Source organism: Prunus dulcis, chromosome 4 (genome assembly GCF_902201215.1).
Source record: "Prunus dulcis chromosome 4, ALMONDv2, whole genome shotgun sequence".
Lineage (NCBI taxonomy): Eukaryota > Viridiplantae > Streptophyta > Magnoliopsida > Rosales > Rosaceae > Prunus > Prunus dulcis.
The window spans coordinates 13,082,989-13,103,015 of NC_047653.1; the positions used below are offsets into that span (position 1 = coordinate 13,082,989).

Consider the following 20,027-nt stretch of genomic DNA (forward strand, 5'->3'; position numbering starts at 1 on the left):
ATGTACATACATACATACGAAATATGATTCCCCTTTGGCTCTTGTCCTAGTGTGTAGCTAAGAGCACTGGCAAAAATTGAGAAAATTGACGAAAATGACCAATAGTGTAACATGAAATCTAATTTAAGAACGATAGCGACTATTATTGAGTTGAAGGACAGAAATGCAAATCATGTTATAATTCATGAACGATTTCTATAATTTGTCTTCGATCAAGTTAAATGTTAGTCTGATTATTTAGTATGTAATATTAGTTTGTGAACTGAAATAGTTAATGAGAAATTCAATATTTCTTATACATCTCTGATTTTGTTCAGAATTCTCTCTCTCTCTCTCTCTCTCTTCTTCTTCTTCTTCTTCTTCTTTTGTTGTTTTTTCATGTGAAGCAGCTTGGTTCACCTGAACTTGATCAACTTGCAGTTAATTACTATTTCCGCCTCTGGATAAGCCCATGATTCCGATATAAGAAGATAGGGACTGCACATGTATGCCTGATAATTTAATATGAATTCTCATCTGTGGGCATATATATGTATCGTTATTGCAAATTGACAATACATGTACGCACGTATGTATGTACGTATGCACTTATGTAATAGTATTATAACTTTATAAATTTGTTACAGTTATGTATGATAGATTATAAAGAGAGGAAAAAGACTTTATATGTATTTTTGTGAAAAGTTCAATGATCTTATTAAAGTAAGAACATAAGGTAATCTTTCCCTCAATAGAAAAATGTATTCTGCTATAGACTTTACTGAGTTCCAGATCACAGGGTGAAAAGAAAAACAGCGTTAAGCTTCATTGAGCCTACTGCTATTTGCTATAGACTCTCTCTCTCTCTCTCTCTCTCTCTCTCTCTCTCTATATATATATATATATATATATATATATATATATAGAGTGGTGACAAGGCTTTGTGTGAATGACAGATCATGTTCCTAGGATTAGATGTCATTAATCAATTAGTTCAACTAACCCAGAACACAAGACATGAATAATATTCTTGACAATGGTCAAGCAAAGTATAAACCCACAGAACAAGTTATATAAAAGTTCCAAAATTAAAGCGCCTATAGCTAGATGTTGTACTAATATTTAAAAGTGCACATATGCTTTGCACTGGAAGGTAAGAAACCTAAAAGCTAAAAAAAGAATAAGAAAAAGTTGCAAAAGCTTCACTGACGCAGCATGTAAAGTTCCATGCAATTTGCCCTACAAAAACCCCCTGTCGGACACCTTTCATGTCATCCCTTTTCCCTCTCCTACCATCCCAATTAAACTGAGGTTTTCAAAGTTTTTAGTGGAAAATACAGGAGCATTTTTTTTCTTCATCAACACCAATCTCCGATTACTTCTTCGATTATGGCTAGCCCCATTCTAAGATTCAATCACAAGAGCAATGTTGTATTTTCTGTGGTGGTGCTTCTATGCGTCACACTGTTGATACAGAAGAGTGGTGCAGCTGAGTTTGCAATAAGTTGGAGTGTTCCGAATGCCTCTGCGCCTCACTTTGATCAATGGGCTGAAAATAACAGATTTCAAGTTGGAGACTCCATAGGTAAGTTTTGAAGCTTTGTCTTCATCAAGGCTGAGTACATAATATTTGTTTTTCAACCTTCAACGGATCATTACTTTGAGGAAAGAATTATTATTATTATTATACTATGTGTCAAGAACTAGTTTCTGAGCTGAGTTGCAACATGCATTATTTAGAATTTGAAATTCATTATTTTAGTGTACATATATAACACGACTGTTACGATAACATGACCAAATATATAAATTATAATTAGAGTGTAATTAAGAGTAATTTTCATCTTGTTTGACAGTTTAGTATATCATATTGGTAGGAGATCATTTTAAGATACTTGCCAAAGCATGGGGGCTTATAGCCCCAGTGGTAGTGAGCATTTATCTCCTCATCGAAGGCCAAACCTCGACTCCCCCTCTTCCATCCTTTAGTTTTTCTTGTAAAACCAAGAAAAAAACCTAACTGATTTACTTGATGCTACTTCAACTGCAGTTTTCAACTACTCTCCTGGCCAAGACTCAGTGCTTAGAGTAAACCAGGACGACTATACAAATTGCAACACCGATGCCCCTTCTGCGAAATATACTGATGGCCACACTGCCATCAAGTTCGACCAATCTGGGCCATTTTATTTCATCAGTGGCAACAAAGACAACTGTCTCAAAAATGAGAAGGTGGTAGTGATTGTGTTGGCAGATAGAACCAATAGAAATGCAACTGCCCCTTCGCCTTCAAACTCAACTGATATAACCCCATCTCCAGCTCCTGCCGGTGAAGCGTCTCCACCTTCACCGGATACAGGGTTGGTCGAGAACCCTACTCCAGCTCCCGAAAACCCTCCACCGCCCAGCGGGGCTTCTCCAGTTTTCATGAGTTTGTTGGGGTCCATTGGAGCTTTTGCTGCATCCTCATCACTTTTACTACTCTAACTGGATATTGGATTGTTTGAGTATAAAGTTCGTTTCCTTCCTTCCTTTTTCTTTTTTTTTTTTTATTTTTTTTTCTTTTGTGATTTATTGTTTTTATTTTCTTTAGGCTCAGTATATATCTTTGGACTGGTGTTTGATATTCGTTTGTTGCAATTGGAAAATAAGGAGGGAGTAAATAATACTCATTAGTGTGCTTGTGAGACTCCACCATAAGGGCCAATAATGTAATCACACAAATAAATAAATTGATTTTCATACGGTCACTGTGTATTCAATATTTATATGTTTCTGTTTCCATCTTTCTTTCAGTTTTGGAAGCAGATGCATCTGCAAATTTTAGTTATGTTCATAAGTTAAGCAGGCTCACAATCGGGGAAGCAACACAGTGCCCAAGCTGAAGTTAGAATTGGATAGGATGGATAATTGATTTTTTAATGAAGAAAAAAAAAATTCATTTCCACAAAATTAAGCGTAAAAAAGAATTCAATCCAATTCGTCAAAGTCATCGAAAACCAATCAATTGGATTGGATTGGATTTTAACACCCCTAATATTTATCCCTACCTACCTTCTTTGGGCATTTAGGAAAAATTAAGTGAAGATCTTATCATCAACCAAACAGAAAAAACCTGTTCGAAAACCCAGAACATCTCACAAATGACCACATTTTCGGTATAATTCTTTCTCAAAAAATAAAATAAAATAGAAGCCAAATGTATAATGCATAAAATCTTCATAAAACTTGATTTTGTATTGGCAACTCTAACTGGAAAATGTGGCATTTCTCTCATTGCATTTTTCTATTTTTGTTCTAAAAGGAATATGTCATCGTTAACAAAACAATCCTCACTAAATTAGGTGTTGCAAATAAACAATTCATTGTATACTAACGAAATTTCACCTATCCATCAAAAATTTTTGCCTAGTTCAACCTTTCTCATCATTCTAATGGTGTTGTGCAGAATTGAATCCACTATTCCTGCTACCTGGAACCCAAAGGGAAAAATAAATTAGTACGCAATCTGGAGAGAAGTAAAGAACCAAAGATAGAAGATACTAACCGTGAAAACACCTCCAATTATTGCGCACACGTTTGTGATAAAATGTGAAAAGGATTTCTGATTTTCTGTTATTAACACCTGGGTACAGAAGACAGACAAAGAAAAAGAGATGAGAAACAAAGAGAGTAAAACTAGTACACAAATACCGTACTGTTTGTTATTAAACCTGCATGGGAGAGAGCTCGAAATGGAATTTTGCAACTGGTATTTGAAGACTTTGCACCAAGCTGCTGTGGGCTGTGTACTCATATTCCTCAATTAATTTATGATTTCTTCCTGTTATAACTTCGCTTTTCACTATTTGAAGGTAATGCTCTATCTGCAAATGCAATTACCAGAAATATACTTAAGAAGAGTGTAAACATTAGCAATTCTTCACAAGCCAAATAAACTTCATTAATGATCTATTCAGTTGTAAGTCAATAAACAGGGGTTCCAGGAATATTGTGAGCAGATGCAATAATTATTGAAAGAAACTTACTATAAAAGAAGAGGAAACAACACTCTTTTAGTACTCAAAGAAAATTACCATAAAAAACAATCAAAATTATATTAGTATTCCAACTCCATCCAGAAGGAAACGTTTGTTGGCTGTAAAAGCATCTCTAGGGAGGTAGAAGATCAATACAATAAAATGGACAGTTTTGAATGTTATTGGTGAATTTATAAGCCAACATTATAAAATAGGATCATTCAAAAAGAGTAAACACATTTAAAAGCTCAAAAGAGCAGGGACAGATGCATGGATCATTCAAAAAGTATTTGAACCACAGAGAAATTCTAGAATGAAACATAATATATTGTGTGCGCCACCCATCTCAATGCACCAATATCCATACACCTAAAAATCATGGACATGCAGCTATATATTGCTGATTTCACTTAAATATTGAGATGCTGATGTACAAGCACAGAACAATAGAGAAGCAAACACAATGCCAAGATGTGTAGAGTGACAAACTTACTGTAACATTAGCACCTAGATCATGATGATTTATGAAAGACCGACCATTCAACCTGTCATGGCTTCCACCAAGATAAGGTACCAATCGCTTGACATCACTCATCACCTTAGGAGCAATCATCCTACCGAATGAAAAATGTGATATGACGTGTGACATGTTCATTTGAGAAGCATCGAAGGAATGGGCTCCTGAATGCGCGGAAATGACAAGGTTTCCTGGAACCTGCACAGTAGAGGACAAATCATACCTAAATTCCTACTGAATGATAGTAGCTAAGAGTTTCATTGTTGGCTCAATTGACAGGAGAATTGTGATAATGATATAATGCATTTTACTGGTACCATATTCTCTCTTTTGTTTGTTCATGTTAACCATCAAGTACAAGAACTTGCTTAAGGACCTTTTTTTCTCTCTTTTGGTAGGACTCGTAAGGGTACCAACTACACAACTGTAGCTTAGTTCCTAACACGGCTAAATTTTATTCATGAAGAACCCAAGGCTGGCTGTCATGACTGCACATGTGGCTCTCAAGTAGGGCAACTCATATGTGCACTGCTCTGGTAACCAAAGTTTGTGCAGTCACAAGTGCCCCCCTTCGCATTTTTCTCTTTATTCATACCAATTCTACGCATGTGAAGCACCTCAAGGCATGCTTTAGAAAAAGAAAGAAGGATACGAGTATTTGAAACTACCCTTTCATTTCTCCTTTTTCATTGCATTTCCAAGCATGTGAGATGGTTTGGGAGCAGAGGAAGAAATCAAGGAGTTCTGTGGGAATAACAAATTTCATACGTGCTAACATGCCCAATGCTTCTATTAATTTCAATCAATGGAAGATCACCTTCTTCACACGCACATAGCCTTCAATTCTACACCCTCCCGTCAGTGGTGCTGGTCTTTTTGCATTGTCAGTCCCATTGTCAGATTTACCCTCCAAAGCAAGTTTTTGGGCCTCAACAGGGATAGGTGCTACCAAAGTCTCCATTGTCTGCAAGGATATCAGATGGGTTTGCAATCTCAATTGGGGTATTGAACAAAAATTTCATCAACAAGTATTAACGAGTTCAAAGTCAAAGTTAAACATAGGAAACTGTAAGGCTAATTGAAACTTATGAATGCTTGTACCTTAACCAGACTATCTGTATCTCGATCTCCATAATAAGATTCATGATCATGGTGTCCATGGTCATCCCTGTGACAGAATTCCAGAGAAAGAGGTTGATTAAGGTAAGCTTCATATGAACAAGACAGGCATGGTCAAGGGGGCAAAAATCTGAATTTGAGAAACAAAGGTATTAAACAAATTACTCAGGGTCTATATAAAAGGGAAAAATAAAATAAAAAGGAAACTGAAACAGGGGAGGGGGCGGAGGGAGAGAGAGAGAGAGAGAATTGACCTTTATATACTGTTATCATATTATAAAGCTCACAGAATGAGCAAACTATGCACATAGCTTCACATCACAACCAAGGCATCAGAAATGTCTTGATAAGACCTTATTGGCTCTAAGGTTGCATTTACATAGATGACTTGGAAATTAAGGATTTGGATTTGCATTATACATGAATTGACTATTTACAATAACATGGATTTCAAATAATCAAGAAAATGTTATTGCGAGTTAACTCACTAATTCCCTTGAAAACATAATTTTATTTTCCATATATCAAAACTCTACATTTTCCATTCTTTTGACATTTGATTTGACACAAACAATTTAAGTCAAAAGTTAAATTCAAAACTCGCATTTAAATCCGCATATTGAAATGAAACCTAAGAGCACATAGAAAGATTCCAAACCTCAGGTGATGTTTAATAAATGCACATACAAATTATATGAAGATCCAAAGGAAAAAAGTTTTAAATAATTAAATGCAACCTAGAATAACTAAAACTCCAAGAACAGAAGAAGGAAATAAATGACAACTTGAATATAAATAAATGATTAGACATCAGTTCAAAATAATCTAAAAGTCGGCAAAATTTTGTAGTATTTACCTCACATCACTTCCTTTACGAAAGATACGAATTGACGGATATCCTTGAATGTGATTCCTGATCATTATAGGGGAACAAAGTTAATAATATAAAATATAGGAAGCCAGTGGTACATTAAGCAAACTTGTGAGGTAAGTAAAAAAGAGTACAATAATGTTGTATTTGGGGTAACGTAAGGCAATAAGGTATGACTATTTGAATATGAAAAAAGTTCAAATGGTGGTTCAATTCCAGGATGCTATGACTGATGGCTTAACTGTAGCAATCATACAAAATTAGCATGTGAAAATAAATAGGACAGAGACAGACTAAAACATGAGCACATCCATGTTCCCACCCTGAGGTTAACAGTTCTCCGTTCAAGCAGAAAAACAGTCAAAACATACTCATGTGTAAGCAAGAAGCTATATTGATGAGAACGCTAAACTCAAGATAAAATCTAAAGCTCCAATTGGCATTTCAGAAGACTATGTCCTAGTGCTGTTATTTGAAAACCACCCCAGTTAAGGCAAGGCAGCTTAGAGTACTTGTTGCAAAACCTTCTTCAAAGGTAAGTAGGTTTCTCTTTCATGTTGAGTTTGGACCGCCCTTTCAAGCCAGATAAAAACCACCCTGATCATTTCAAGTTAAACTTACTGTTTTATAAATTTATTAATGGTAAATAAAATCTGATATTTACAAAATTATTATTGCAGTGCAATAAGTTCCTGCGCTAATTAGTACTCCTTGGAGTTGTCCTTCAGTTTTATTCTCCACTGTAAGTGAATTATTAAATATCGCAATGTATAAATCCTTTGTTTCATTGAGGAGAACGAGAAATATTAATTAAACTTTGAGATTTTCTTTATACAACTAATAAGAACTGAAAGTGCATATGTTTGCAGTGAAAAGTACAATATAAAATCTATTGCAAATCCATAAAAATTAGAAAATCAAGTATAAAGTAGGAATAACCAATCTAAAATATACCTCTTACACAAGTCACCTTCTTCAGTACAATCTACTTTCGCCAAAAGAATACGCCCATCTATTTCTGGATCATATCTGTTAAACATGGAGGCACGAGAGAGAGAGAGAGAGAGAGAGAGAGAGAGAGAGAGAGAGGGAGAGGAGTTATGGACTTCAAATTCTGGAGATTGTGTGGCAAAATAAAAAATATTACAGTACCACTTGAAAAGTCATAAAATCTGGAAGAAAACAGTAGAACTTTCAGAGTGAAGCACCTTTCTCTTATTATTTTGGCGGCCTTCTCCCATGAAGGTTTCTGAAAAAGAAAAAAAAAGAAGAGAGAACATGAAGCAGGAACATAATACAAGAAAAAGAAACAAACACAGAAAGAAGATACAGCTTTTGGATGATTTCGACTAAATAGTTCAATTCAATCAACCAAACTTTTAATGCGCACAAGTACCGTTCAACAGTTCCATTGAAAATGAAGAAAGGGCACCATGAACTAACTCAAGGATCTTGTGGCTTGTCATATGCGCACGAGTACACACATGATCAAAGGTACAAATGGGGGCAAAACAAGTTCCCACGATTCAAGACAATGTATGAAATAAGTCAGAAGAAACATTACATATATTACAACCTTTAAGATTTTATCTGTTTTTTTCTTTTGTGGAAAAACTTAAAAGATTTAAATAAGCTGCAGAAATCCTCAGAATGAAAACTGCGACATAATAACTTTTCCCATCGTACAGGAGCTAACCTTTGATTTCTGGCTACAAGATGAGATTCTAAATTCTGTGCCATCATGCCATAACCATAAAATATACATACGCAAGTATATAACAAGATTGTATAAAATGATTCATTAACATAGCTAACATTTCATCAAAAGAAATTTGAGCAACTTGTGAAGCTAATTAATTTACCAGACGATTGCTCCAGTAGCACCAAGGAGCATAAAAATTAACAACCAAAATTGGATGCCTGCAAAAGAATTGTTTAATGCAAAATCAGGAATGGTATTATTTTGCAACATAAAGTCAGAAGTCACCCACATCAGTGGCTTTAAATATGAAAGGTATGGAATTAAAAGTTGGCCTACTTACTGGTGAGTAAACTTTTCAAAAGTTCGAGCGGTTATTGAAACAGAGCCATCACCACCATATTCATCACCATCCCCATGCTTAATGTCATGGAAAGCGGGTCCTGAGTGGAACTCAGAGCCGGTGGGTTTTAAATCTGGACCTATAGAGAACTTGCGAATTGTTTTCGTTATATTCAATCTGTTCTGAAAATAAGAGGGCACGAATTCAGGCCAGATGGATGCCACATCAAGAATATAAAAAATGACTACAAAGGATCTTTAACAGTAGGGAGCAAAAATCAATAACAGAATAGATAATATAGACAAAACAAAATGAGAGAGAAACTTACTGTTCCCAACACATCACTCACGTCAACGGATGCAAATTCACATGAGAGTGCAGGAAAACTACATGAAAATTGAGATAATGTTAGTTTTTTAAATAAATAAAACACAAGAAAATGAGAGAGAGAGGCAAGAGGGAGAGGGAGGGGGTGGAAGGGAGTTTATATAAGTTGATACTTCAAAAGTGAAAGACTTAAGAGTTTCCCTGAGTAACAGAGGGGGTACCCTGATAACCTAATGCTTCGACAATCTAATTGGCTCCTTTCAGCCGAGTAAAGCATTGCCTACAAATTCCCAAGTAATGCACCTAGGAATCATTTGAACCTAATTAAAGCAAGCACATGGAACTCAGGCATCACCTTGTCCACGCTTGATAAGTCCTACAACTCTCAACCATGATATTGATGCCAGTCAATATATAATACTACTAAGTATTCATCACATGTGGTTCGGCAGTATCACGTCAAACTAGCATTCAAAAGTTCTGGCCATATGTGTCATATATAGGATCTGATTGTGTACCACTGCTGCCTGAAGATAGTGTCGACTCCATATACGAACATAGTAAGCTAAACATGACTCAATAACTTCATAAACATCGAAAAACATCAATCCAAGCTATGAAACTTTACCTTATATTAAATTCAATACGTAAGAAGTCCCCATCAGAACTCTTGTCAACAATAACAGATGTAGAGGTGCTGAAGGCCAAATAACTATTCAGTTCCTGCAAAATGATCATCGTAAGTACCATCAGATGTAAAGAAATGTCACTATTACTAAATTTAGTAATAAAGTGCCAAAACAGATTACTGAAAAAGGAAAAAGGAAAAAGGAAAAGATGATGGTATATAGACATGATGAGGTACATTAGCCACAAGAATATCTCAATGAAAAAAATTATAGAAAAGAAAGAAAATAATGGAAATTCCAAAAGAAAATTTAGAAGACAAAAAAAAAAGGTTACACATCCATACAGGACCAAAACAAGCATTAATTGAGAAAAAGGATCATCACTCATTCTCTAAACAGTCAAAGTTTAATACTTTGAATAAGTAACCAACTAAAGATATAGGAGCTGCTTTACCATTCCAAATAAAAACATCATGGCAAGAGCTGCTATTATAGATAATCCTGCACCCGATAATGATGCTTCAGTCAAATCTCTTGGAATTTTCCTGGACATAGGAAAACATTTGTAGCATAAATTAATATATACATATATATAAAGTATCAGAACAACCACCATAAGTAAAATATTGCACACTAAATTTCCCCACAGGTCTATTTTTCTTTCTCCTGCTATTCACAAGAAACTTTTGAGAAGAGATACAAAGCGATCTCCATCTGTATTACCTATAAACTTTAAGTATGTAAAATTAGTTTCTTTAATGCATTAAGAAAGTATATACAATTATAAGCCCATGTAAATTGAAGTTTTTATTTCAATGCACTATGACTCTGAAAGTGGATTTGCTTGCCGATACTTGTTTTGTATCTTTATACATTTTCTTTTCCCTGGGATTTCCGCCTGCTTTTGCATCCTGTTTCTCTGACATTTCTCCCCCAAACAATAAGAAGAAAATAATAAAGAGAGACACCCAGAAGCTAAAAACAATCAATCTTCTAGTGTGAATGCTTCAACTAAGCACCTCCAAATAATATGGTAATGCTTCCTTACTCTCAGGTAGTGTTGTTGAAATGAACTTTGAAAAGGCATGGGCAAATCTATGGAGTGGCTAATTCATTCTTTAGTTGACCAACCCATAAATAAAAAAAACAAACCAACAAAATCAAAAGAAAGCAAAATAAAATAGGAATTCCATATCAATGCCCATTCCAGAAAATGTAATTGGCAATTATATTCCTCACCAGTTTTGCATCCCTTTCCAATGTTCATCCTAGCAATCAAACACTACAAATTCTTCCAAAAACAACCTAAAACTAACACAACTTACTCGTTCCTACATCAGCCATCAAGATTATCAACCAATAGTTATTCTATGCCACCAAACTAATCAAAAGCATCAATCTTTTCAAACTTTTCTACACGATTATTACATTAATCATCAATTCTGATTACAACCCAACAATTACTTCAATTCCATTCGCGCATCCAAGCCATTCATTCTCTAACCCACCATAATTCATAACCCAAATGCACCAACGCAAGCACACAATGAAATTGAGCTTTCCATAATCAGATTCAGATTTACACACACAACAAAGCTGATGCACAGTGAAGGGAAGTAAAGGAAATGCGAGAGATCTGACCTGTAAAAATCGACGGACTTGATCTTGCCGGTGGAAATCATGGTGGAGATTAAGGGTGTGGATTTCAGAGCAACAGAGAGCTCTAATCCCAGTTCCCGAGCAATCAAAATGAATGAAATGGGAAAGAGAGCTGCCTTGCCTACGCCTCTCGCCTCTCGCCTTAGCTTCTTTCTCTTTCTGCTCTGCCTTCACGTGTTTTTTTTATTGATCCTGTGTGCGACGGTGCAGCTTACTTAGTACGGAAAGAAACTATCACTCTCGTACAAGGGGCCAGATCCCAGTGCAAGTGCGGACCCACAATATCTCGCTTCTGTAAATTAAATGAGAATAAAGGCTTTCCTTTTATTTCATTCTTTTTCTTTTCTTTTTTCTTGCGCTAATTTTGGTAACACGCAATTAGTAGTTGACTTTCCTTAATGGTAGATTTTTATACTATTTTTATATGGATTTTTTTCTAAATCATAAGGGATTATCGAACTCTTAGACCTATACTAATTTTTTTTTCAATAATACTATTTGTATAACATTTATTGACCACTTTGTTGATCACCTCTCTTTATAGAAATGGACACACTAATGTATGTGGGATCACTTGTATTAGAAAAGTGGTCATTAGTCAATAATGTGACCAACAGATCTTATACAAATAAACAAAATTCGTTTTATTTTCACTTTCGCTCACTTGGGCGCCAACAAAATTATATTTATTTAAGTTTTTATATGCAACAACCCTTAAATTTTGAGACTTTCATCAGAATGGTATTTCAATTTTTAGTTTAATTATGATCTTCATCCTTTGCCCGTGTGCATAAACTCGATTAGAAAAAGGTGGAAAACCCATAGTTTCAAAAGATGTGTACATAATATTCATTAGATTTAGAATCAAGAACCACTAGTATTGAAAATGGAGTTTTTATCAAAAATAGCAAAAATTTACCCTTTACTTTCATAAATATCAGTTTTTATAAATAAATAAAAAATTCAAAAATAGCCAAAAACTCACTTAAATATACTTAAATGCACTCAAAATTAAAATACACATAAATAAATAAAAACATTTCAGTGAAGAAAATAGGAGAGTGATATCTTGCAGACACTGTGCAATTACATGCACAATTTTCAATTCACTCTAATTCAAGGTTTGGAAACAAAAAATCAATAACCCAATTTTCAATTCTTCTTGTTGTGATCAACCCAAATTTTGGGGGTTTGAATAGTTCTTGTATGATTTGAACAACTAATTTTAATATCGATTTACATAATTTTGAACAATATAATAAAATTGAAGATTGACAAGACTGTCAGACGTTAGGGAGCACAACCATGTATTTAATTTTTGTACTCATGTATTGGAATTACTCCAATTCCCCTATCACACATCAGGAATCAAAATCCATGTGAGTTTCAAACATAATACTTAAAAAACTAGGAATTATAATATGGTAAAAAAAGAAGTTAAGGTGGCAACCTGAAAAAAAAAAAGAAAAAAAAGGAAAAAAAAAGTGATCACGTGACTTGCATGTGACTCTTTTCACGAAAAATCCTATCCGTTTAAACGGAATGTCGTATTTCGTAAAAGAAAAAACCTTACTTCATTTTGTAAACTCAAGGTCACGAATCGTTCTGATTTGATTTCGTCGCCCCGCCGGCGGTAAACAGTAGAATAGAAAGTTTCAAAACTCAGGCAGTTGTATTCAACCTCCTTCATCATCATCCCCAAAGCTAGAGAGAGTGAGAGAGATGGCAAGTGTAGCTGCGCTAAGAGCCTTGAGGAAACGAATCAGTCCTTCCTTCACGTCACGAATTATCGCTTCCACCTCCAATTCTCGATCCGTAAGTTCACTTTCATTCATTCACCACAAATATTCAAAATTCACTTCAAAATATTTTCAATTAGATATGGCAGTTCAACTATTCAATCTAGTTAATAATTATTTTTTAATTGTATATAATTTTTCAAATGATTGAATAGATTAGCACACTGGTGTTAGCTGAACACCAAGGTGGTGCTATCAAGCCCCAATCAGTGAGCGCGGTAAAGGCTGCAAAATCTTTAAGCAACGACAATCCTATTTCATTGCTATTGGCAGGCTCCGGCTCTGCCCTTCACGAAGCCGCAGCAAACGCCGCTTCATGTGACCCTTCAGTTTCTGAGGTATCTCAAATGGCGTCGACTGGTTCTTTTTAATCTATGATAAAGTCTTGTGCTTGATGTTGTTTTGGTGGTGTTTTTGCTTATTTCCCAATGGGTTACTGACCCAATTGATTGAATGAGGTTTTTTTTTTTTTTTGGTTGGTAAATATTAAATGGGATTTTAAAAATTGTGGAGTGTTATGGTATGTGATCAATTACTGTTGTGTAGGTTCTTGTCGCTGATTCTGATGAATTTAGTCATCCACTAGCAGAACCTTGGGCTAAACTGATCCATTTGGTTCAGCAGAAAGGCGGGTACTCACATGTAATCACTGCTTCAGGTTCGTTTGGCAAGAACATACTGCCAAGGGCAGCTGCCCTTTTAGATGTTTCTCCGATCACGGATGTGATTGAAATTTCAGACCCTCATCTATTTGTCAGGTAACTTTGGTTATATGGCTGTTGTTGTGATCATTTCTCCTCTTACGTTAACTGTTGTTTGAAATTTGTTTTTCTTTCGCACGTAATGACTTCAGTGAAAAGAAACAGTACACCATAATGAAATAGCAATTCACTGAAAATACAACCAATCAAAGCCACTACGGGCGCATTAGCAAAACCATATTATAATTCACCAGACAACAAAAGCTTTTCAAATCTGAACAGTTTATAGTCAACATTTTACATGCGTCCTTACTGTAGTAAAAATTCAAGTGCTTTTAATTCTTTATTCTTCTGATTTTTTGGCAAAAAGGTTTTTGTCAACCCATTTCCCGATAGGTAGAAACTCAGGGATTTCCCTGCCAAAGTTTCAACTTATCCAAATCAGATGCAAGCCAGCATGGCTTACATTTAGCTCTGGTATCTTGTTTAACTTTTGGCAAGGATCTAGACGGGTTTGTTCCATGTTCCCGCGTAAGCATCTCTTGGTTGACTTTTGACTATGTATCCATGGTAAATGTCGATTTCATCTGGCTAGAAGTAAGATGATATTTTCATATGACAGGCCAATATATGCTGGAAATGCACTTTGTACTGTTCGATACACTGGTGCTGGACCTTGTTTGTTGACAGTTAGATCAACATCCTTTCCAGTGCCCCCCATCTTAGCTGATTCAAAATCAAATGAAGCTCCTATCACCCAGGTTGATCTCTCCACCTTTGGTGAAGGTCTGTTTGTCATTTTCTAATCCATAAACTATTTAGCGGCCAAATATAATTTTAAAATTTAATTTATTTAACTAGAATTGTATGTGACTGCTTCTATGTCCATCTGTGGATTCATTTTCGTGGTAATGCTTCAAAATCAACAGTGTCTTGGGTGATTTTTGTCCTTCAAATGGATCTGGCTGATCAATTTGCTAAATTGCTACCTAATTGGCAATTAAAACATAGATCTATTAACATGGGTTAATATCTCATTTGCAGATTCTGTTGGTAAATCTCGATATGTAAAGCACACATCACAGGATACAGAACGCCCTGATCTTGGGAATGCTCGTGTTGTGGTTAGTGGGGGCCGTGCATTGAAAAGTGCTGAAAACTTCAAAATGATAGAAAAACTTGCTGAGAAACTTGGTGCAGCTGGTAATTCCTTGTAAATTTTTTTTTTTTTGGTTAGAACTCCTTTTTCTTTTTTTCCAGCATCTGTATTCTTGTGCATGTGTTTGTTAGTGCTGTTGGTAATTCCATTGTAATATTTTTCATGCTCAGAACTCCATTCTTTTCTTTTCCAGCATCTGTATTATTTTTGGTGTTGTTTCTTTGTGTGTGTCTTATTGTTGTTTGCCTCTGCGTGTGCGACTCGTCCTGTGACTGTGCATATGTGCTGATGACCTGTCATGCGTCATGCTAATGACTTTCCATGCTTTCTCATAACTTTAATTTTTCCATGCTTTCTCATAACTTTAATATGATATGTAGTTGAGTTGTCATAGGCATTATATTCAGAATTTGAAGAATTTGAACCTTCCATACTCAGGCATATGCTGTTGTTGCAAATGGGTAAGAAAATCTGACATTTCTTTCTTCTCCTTTTCTTAGTTGGAGCTACTCGTGCTGCTGTTGATGCAGGATATGTTCCCAATGACCTTCAGGTAACGTTGATAATAGTTCTTTCCAACTTTGAAGAATGTATTGACTTCTATGCATGTATGCCTGCTGTCTTCAGCATTTTCAATACACCATAAGCTGGAACTTCACTCATGCCCCTCCCACATCAAGTGTTTCATTTGTAGCCCATTCTTCATGGTCTTGAAACTGTCAAAACTAATTTGTTTACTAGTTGACATTATGCAACACAAAAATAGAAACATGCTTCAGCTGCTCATCCCAGCTAGAAGGCTCGCAGTGCAGATGCCACATTTGAAGTACTTTTTCTAGTACACATACTTTTTTCTTTTTAATAACTGGCAAGACATATTTTGGACTTGAATGCTCACATTATTCGCCATATCTCTTCCTACATCTTAAATAATATAAATTGGTGTCATGAATCTTAACCATTTGCACTATCTTGAGGATATGAAATGCATTGGGTAAATGTTTATGATGGCTCACAAAGGGTGCATATTATAATTAGTCCTATGTTCTGATTTTCAATTTTTTTTTGGTTCTCCGGGTCTTAGAAATGTGGTTACTTTGTGTATTAGGTTGGCCAAACTGGAAAGATAGTTGCCCCAGAGTTGTACATGGCTTTTGGTGTTTCTGGAGCCATTCAACACTTAGCAGGCATGAGAGATTCGAAGGTCATTGTTGCTGTGAACAAAGATGCAGAGGCCCCCATATTCCAGGTGATGGCTTAAACTCTCTCTCATAATTGTCAAGGTTAATGGTAGTTAGTACAGTTGGCCTCTCAGATCAGAAGGTTATGATACAAGATGCATTCTTTTCAAAGTCTGCCGAATTCAGTCCTTGCTGAAAGAGCCTAAAGGCGAAGTAATTTTTTGCTTCATCAGATGCCAAAAAGGGAAGGGAAAAAAAAACAAGAACTTAGTTTCTTAAAATGTGGACCATATAATGTATTTGGTTTAAGGATTTTTCATTCTGCAAAACTTGTTCTGTATGTAGTTGTCAAGCATTTTTGGAAAGATATGGCATAAATGGATTTACATGCTGCTAATTTTTGCCATTCTAATAATAAACTCTTTGATGTACATTACAGGTTGCTGACTATGGACTTGTAGGCGATATTTTTGAAGTGATACCAGAGTTGCTAGAGAAGCTTCCTGAGAATAAATAAGTCATAACCTGAACAGTTTACGCATCCAAAAATGTGCTGCAAGATAGCTGAACATCTTTGTACATCAGAAATTCCATATTTCATAATAGTAACAATATCAGAACCTGGTATTGGAATTTTAATAATACCATCATAATTCTTCTGGTGAATATGCCTTCCCTCAAATAAAATCGTGAAGAAATTGTGTTATATCGAACTTGTGGATTAAATTTACTCTGCATCCGTTTTGCAACGATTTCCATTTGGCGACCCTTATAATACTTTTCTAACATTGGGGGCATCCCAGTTGTATTGAGCAACATTATCCTCTCTTCCTCTCATTCATGATTCTGTATTTTTTAAGAGCCACGATGTCTTTATATTTTAGGAGTTGGATAGAGAGCCGTTGTGTAGCCAGAGAAGTTTATTCCCACTAGTCAAATGGGAAATAAATTTCGCGTTCTAATTCTCAGAATCTGTGTATGATGAAGAAGAAAAAAGATCTTTGGTAATCCATTATGTATAAATATCTTGTTCGGTGACATCAGAATGAACAAGCGCATCTGGTGTAGTGGTATCATAGTACCCTCCCACGGTACTGACCAGGGTTCGATTCCCTGGATGCGCAAAACTGTTTTTCTTTTTATATTTCGTTAAAATAAAATAAAACTAATTGCAGAATCCAAATTAGGCAACATGCCATGTACAAGAGGGACATGCGTTTTTGTTGTTGTTGTTGAGAAAAGATGGTTTTTTTTTTTTTTTTTTTTTTTCCAAGGAGAAAAGATGGTATTAAACCCATAGGAAATATTACATGTTAAGAACTAACATGTTAATGATGACTTCGTTAAATAATTACAAGTTGAAAATAATTAGCTATAAAGTAAAGTAGTTTCATGTTTGATAAATAATTCTTTCAAAGTGTTGTTAGTACAAAAAGTAGTGTCAAAACTATTTGGTAAATTTTAATATAAAATTGTTGTAACTATGAATAATAACTCAAATATACATGATGTTGAAAGTGTTATGCGCTAATTATGTGGTGGTAGTGGAGGTGATGAAAGAGAAGGAGGTGAAGATGGTGGTGAAAGAGTTGGTGGTGGAGGTGGCGGTTGTGGAGGTGGAGGTGGTGGAGGTGGAGGTGGTGGAGGTGATGATGGACGTGGAGGTGGTGAAGGTGGTGGAGATGGAGGAGGAGGAGGTAGTGGTTGTGGTGGTGATGGTGGTGGTGGCGGAGAAGGATGTGGTGGTGATGGTGGTGGCGGAGGAGGATGTGGTGGCGATGGTCGTGGAGTTGGTAGAGTTGGATGTGGAGGTGGAGGTGGAGGTGGTGTCATTTTTAAAAATGAATGATGGTATTTTGGGAATTTAAAAAATTTATTGAAGGCTTATCTCTATTTCTTTTGAAAGCAACTTTGAAAAGCAACTCAGAGCTTAATTTTAAAAGTTGCTGTCAAAAGACCACTGCTTTTAAAATAAGCAATATATTTTATTTTTACCAAAAACCTTAATTTGCTTAATTTTAAAGCGAAGCAGGTTTTTGGCTAAAAAAAACAATCCCAAATGTAGCCTTAAAACCTTCTCGGAGAAAATAAAATATTGGGGTAGGAAAGAGTACTGCCTAATCTTGACTAAACATAAGCAATAAAATCCTGAGGTAGAAAATAAGATCCTCGGTTCCCCGTTTTATCAGTTTTGGAGAATTCTCATACCTGTCTTCATATGGAGGCTATCCCTTATCCCTGCCCCGAATCCTTAATTTTTTTTGTATAAAAATATTAATCCTCACATTCAATTATCATTCAATACATTTAATTTAAATATAAAAATCGATATGCAAAATAAGAGTTTCAAAACATGAATCTATTTCGACAATTTATGCTTTGGCAATAGAGGAACTATGTGCGAACTCCAAGAAGAGACCTTTATCATTCTTTGATGTTCTAAAATCTAACTAAATATATGATTTCACTCCCTTCACTCTCAAATAGTTTTATGTTTGGAAGACTAATAATTATCATATCCTATAGTAATTGATCCCTAGCATAGAAGAAAGTATTTTTCCAATCTCAACTCCTTCAACAAAAAAGCCCAACCAGTTTCCAGAAGGATGCTTCCATTGAGCCGCTTTTCACTCAAATTGACAATGCCCATGGCTTTGAACTCTCCAATAGTCACAGGAATAGGACCAACAATGAGGAGGATGAGGATAAGAAAAAGTGGGAGGGTCAGTGCTATGAAAAGAGAGAGCTATGGGGGAGATTTTTATGGGCTAGGATAACAAAATATTATATTATATTATACATTTATTAATTTAAAAAGAAACATATAATTATCGGGCTGGGTTCGGGGATGGGAATGTCAATACCATCCCCAGTCCATACCCGTCATGGATTTTTAAAATTCAGGGATCCCCATACCTGATTTTTGTTTGGCCCCGAAATCTCCCCCTATTAGGGCTGGGGACCCGATGGGGATTTCTGTCATCCCTAACCACAAAACCCTTAAAATACATCCCCATCACTAAGCTGCATTGTCACAGAAATCCTCTTATGATATAGGGAAAGCATCATAGTTCTTAGTATCGAGTCAAAACCATACTGTGGGTATTAGAATAGATCCAACCGAACATAAACCGCAAAACTGTTGAAACACATCTCATCACTACGCATGTATTGTCAAAGAAAGCCTCCTATGATCTAAAGAAAGCATCATGGTTCTTCGTACATATTCAAAAACGTATTATAGGCATCAAAACAGATATAGCCACACACCAATCGCCACCTCCAATTTTCTTGATCAAGAACCCCAGCGGACAAGCAGGGGAGACCAAGATTGGCCTCTTAGCCTAAAGAAATTTCTGAAGAAAGATCTATATAGTAGGAATGTTCATTGGTTGCTAAGCCCACGAATGTTTGAGATGAGAATTATCAAGGAGACCTTGGGGACCCCTCGAGGCTGGTCTTGTAATAACCCAAACCTAAAATTCATAACTAATGAATAATTTATTTTGTGAAAAGACAATTTTGCCTTTGGAATATTTTATTAAGAAAAAATTGACTTTTTGACCGAGAAGGATTTTAACAATTCTACAGACACCGTTGCGTAGAGCACGGTGAAATGAGTTCATAGACACGTAATGGGCCTGAATCGGAGTTGTAACGAGAGAGTTATGGTCAAAAGAGTCTCAGTGGCATAATCCTAAATATTTCGAAGTTGGATTTTATAAAATCAGCTCACCATTTCTCTCTCCTCGCGCCGACCTCCCTCTCTCTCCCTCGTCCGTCACCTTCTCTCCTTCGTATCTCCGGCCACCGGCCATGGCTGTGTACAAGGCCGGTACCAAAAAAACCGGGACGACGTCCTCTTCCTACCCTAGCCACCTCCTGCCGCCAGCCACAGCGGATTAGCCGGAATTTGGAGGAGAAGCGGCCGACGTAGTCCGAACTTCAAAGCCGCCGATCTCCCTCCTCCGGACACCATTTTCGTCGACCCAGGTATGGATTTTGAACCTCTCGAGCTGTTCTAG

General features: G+C 36.0%; 3 protein-coding genes and 1 non-coding gene across 5 annotated transcripts; 3 read left to right on the plus strand and 1 right to left on the minus strand.

Annotated features, from left to right (window-relative positions):
- Positions 1 to 1,256: 1,256 nt before the first annotated feature.
- LOC117625741 (early nodulin-like protein 1) lies at positions 1,257 to 2,729 on the plus strand. Its single transcript, XM_034357282.1, has 2 exons — positions 1,257 to 1,564; positions 2,030 to 2,729. The coding sequence occupies exons 1-2, from the start codon at positions 1,369 to 1,371 to the stop codon at positions 2,464 to 2,466; spliced, it is 633 nt and encodes a 210-aa protein (XP_034213173.1). The 5' UTR covers positions 1,257 to 1,368; the 3' UTR covers positions 2,467 to 2,729.
- A 450-nt stretch (positions 2,730 to 3,179) lies between these two features.
- Positions 3,180 to 11,348, minus strand: LOC117625797 (protein disulfide-isomerase 5-3-like). 2 transcript variants are annotated; one of them, XM_034357358.1, is made up of 15 exons: positions 11,145 to 11,348; positions 9,958 to 10,048; positions 9,503 to 9,597; positions 8,876 to 8,933; positions 8,548 to 8,729; positions 8,368 to 8,425; positions 7,714 to 7,754; positions 7,460 to 7,534; positions 6,491 to 6,547; positions 5,617 to 5,683; positions 5,333 to 5,479; positions 4,492 to 4,713; positions 3,693 to 3,845; positions 3,527 to 3,604; positions 3,180 to 3,451 (listed from the first exon to the last, which is right to left on the minus strand). In XM_034357358.1, the coding sequence occupies exons 1-15, from the start codon at positions 11,183 to 11,185 to the stop codon at positions 3,374 to 3,376; spliced, it is 1,443 nt and encodes a 480-aa protein (XP_034213249.1). In that variant the 5' UTR covers positions 11,186 to 11,348; the 3' UTR covers positions 3,180 to 3,373. The 2 variants fall into 2 exon arrangements, with proteins under 2 accessions (XP_034213249.1, XP_034213250.1); XM_034357359.1 differs by lacking the exons at positions 9,958 to 10,048; positions 11,145 to 11,348 and having other exon boundaries at positions 8,548 to 8,724.
- A 1,396-nt stretch (positions 11,349 to 12,744) lies between these two features.
- Positions 12,745 to 16,754, plus strand: LOC117626726 (electron transfer flavoprotein subunit alpha, mitochondrial). Its single transcript, XM_034358544.1, has 8 exons — positions 12,745 to 12,977; positions 13,117 to 13,299; positions 13,508 to 13,719; positions 14,285 to 14,448; positions 14,707 to 14,865; positions 15,322 to 15,374; positions 15,930 to 16,070; positions 16,442 to 16,754. Exons 1-8 carry the CDS (start codon positions 12,885 to 12,887, stop codon positions 16,517 to 16,519), a joined length of 1,083 nt encoding a protein of 360 aa, XP_034214435.1. The 5' UTR covers positions 12,745 to 12,884; the 3' UTR covers positions 16,520 to 16,754.
- Positions 16,755 to 17,055: 301 nt separating this feature from the next.
- TRNAG-CCC lies at positions 17,056 to 17,126 on the plus strand. The gene has a single exon. It is a non-coding gene; the product is annotated as a tRNA-Gly (tRNA).
- Positions 17,127 to 20,027: the final 2,901 nt, after the last annotated feature.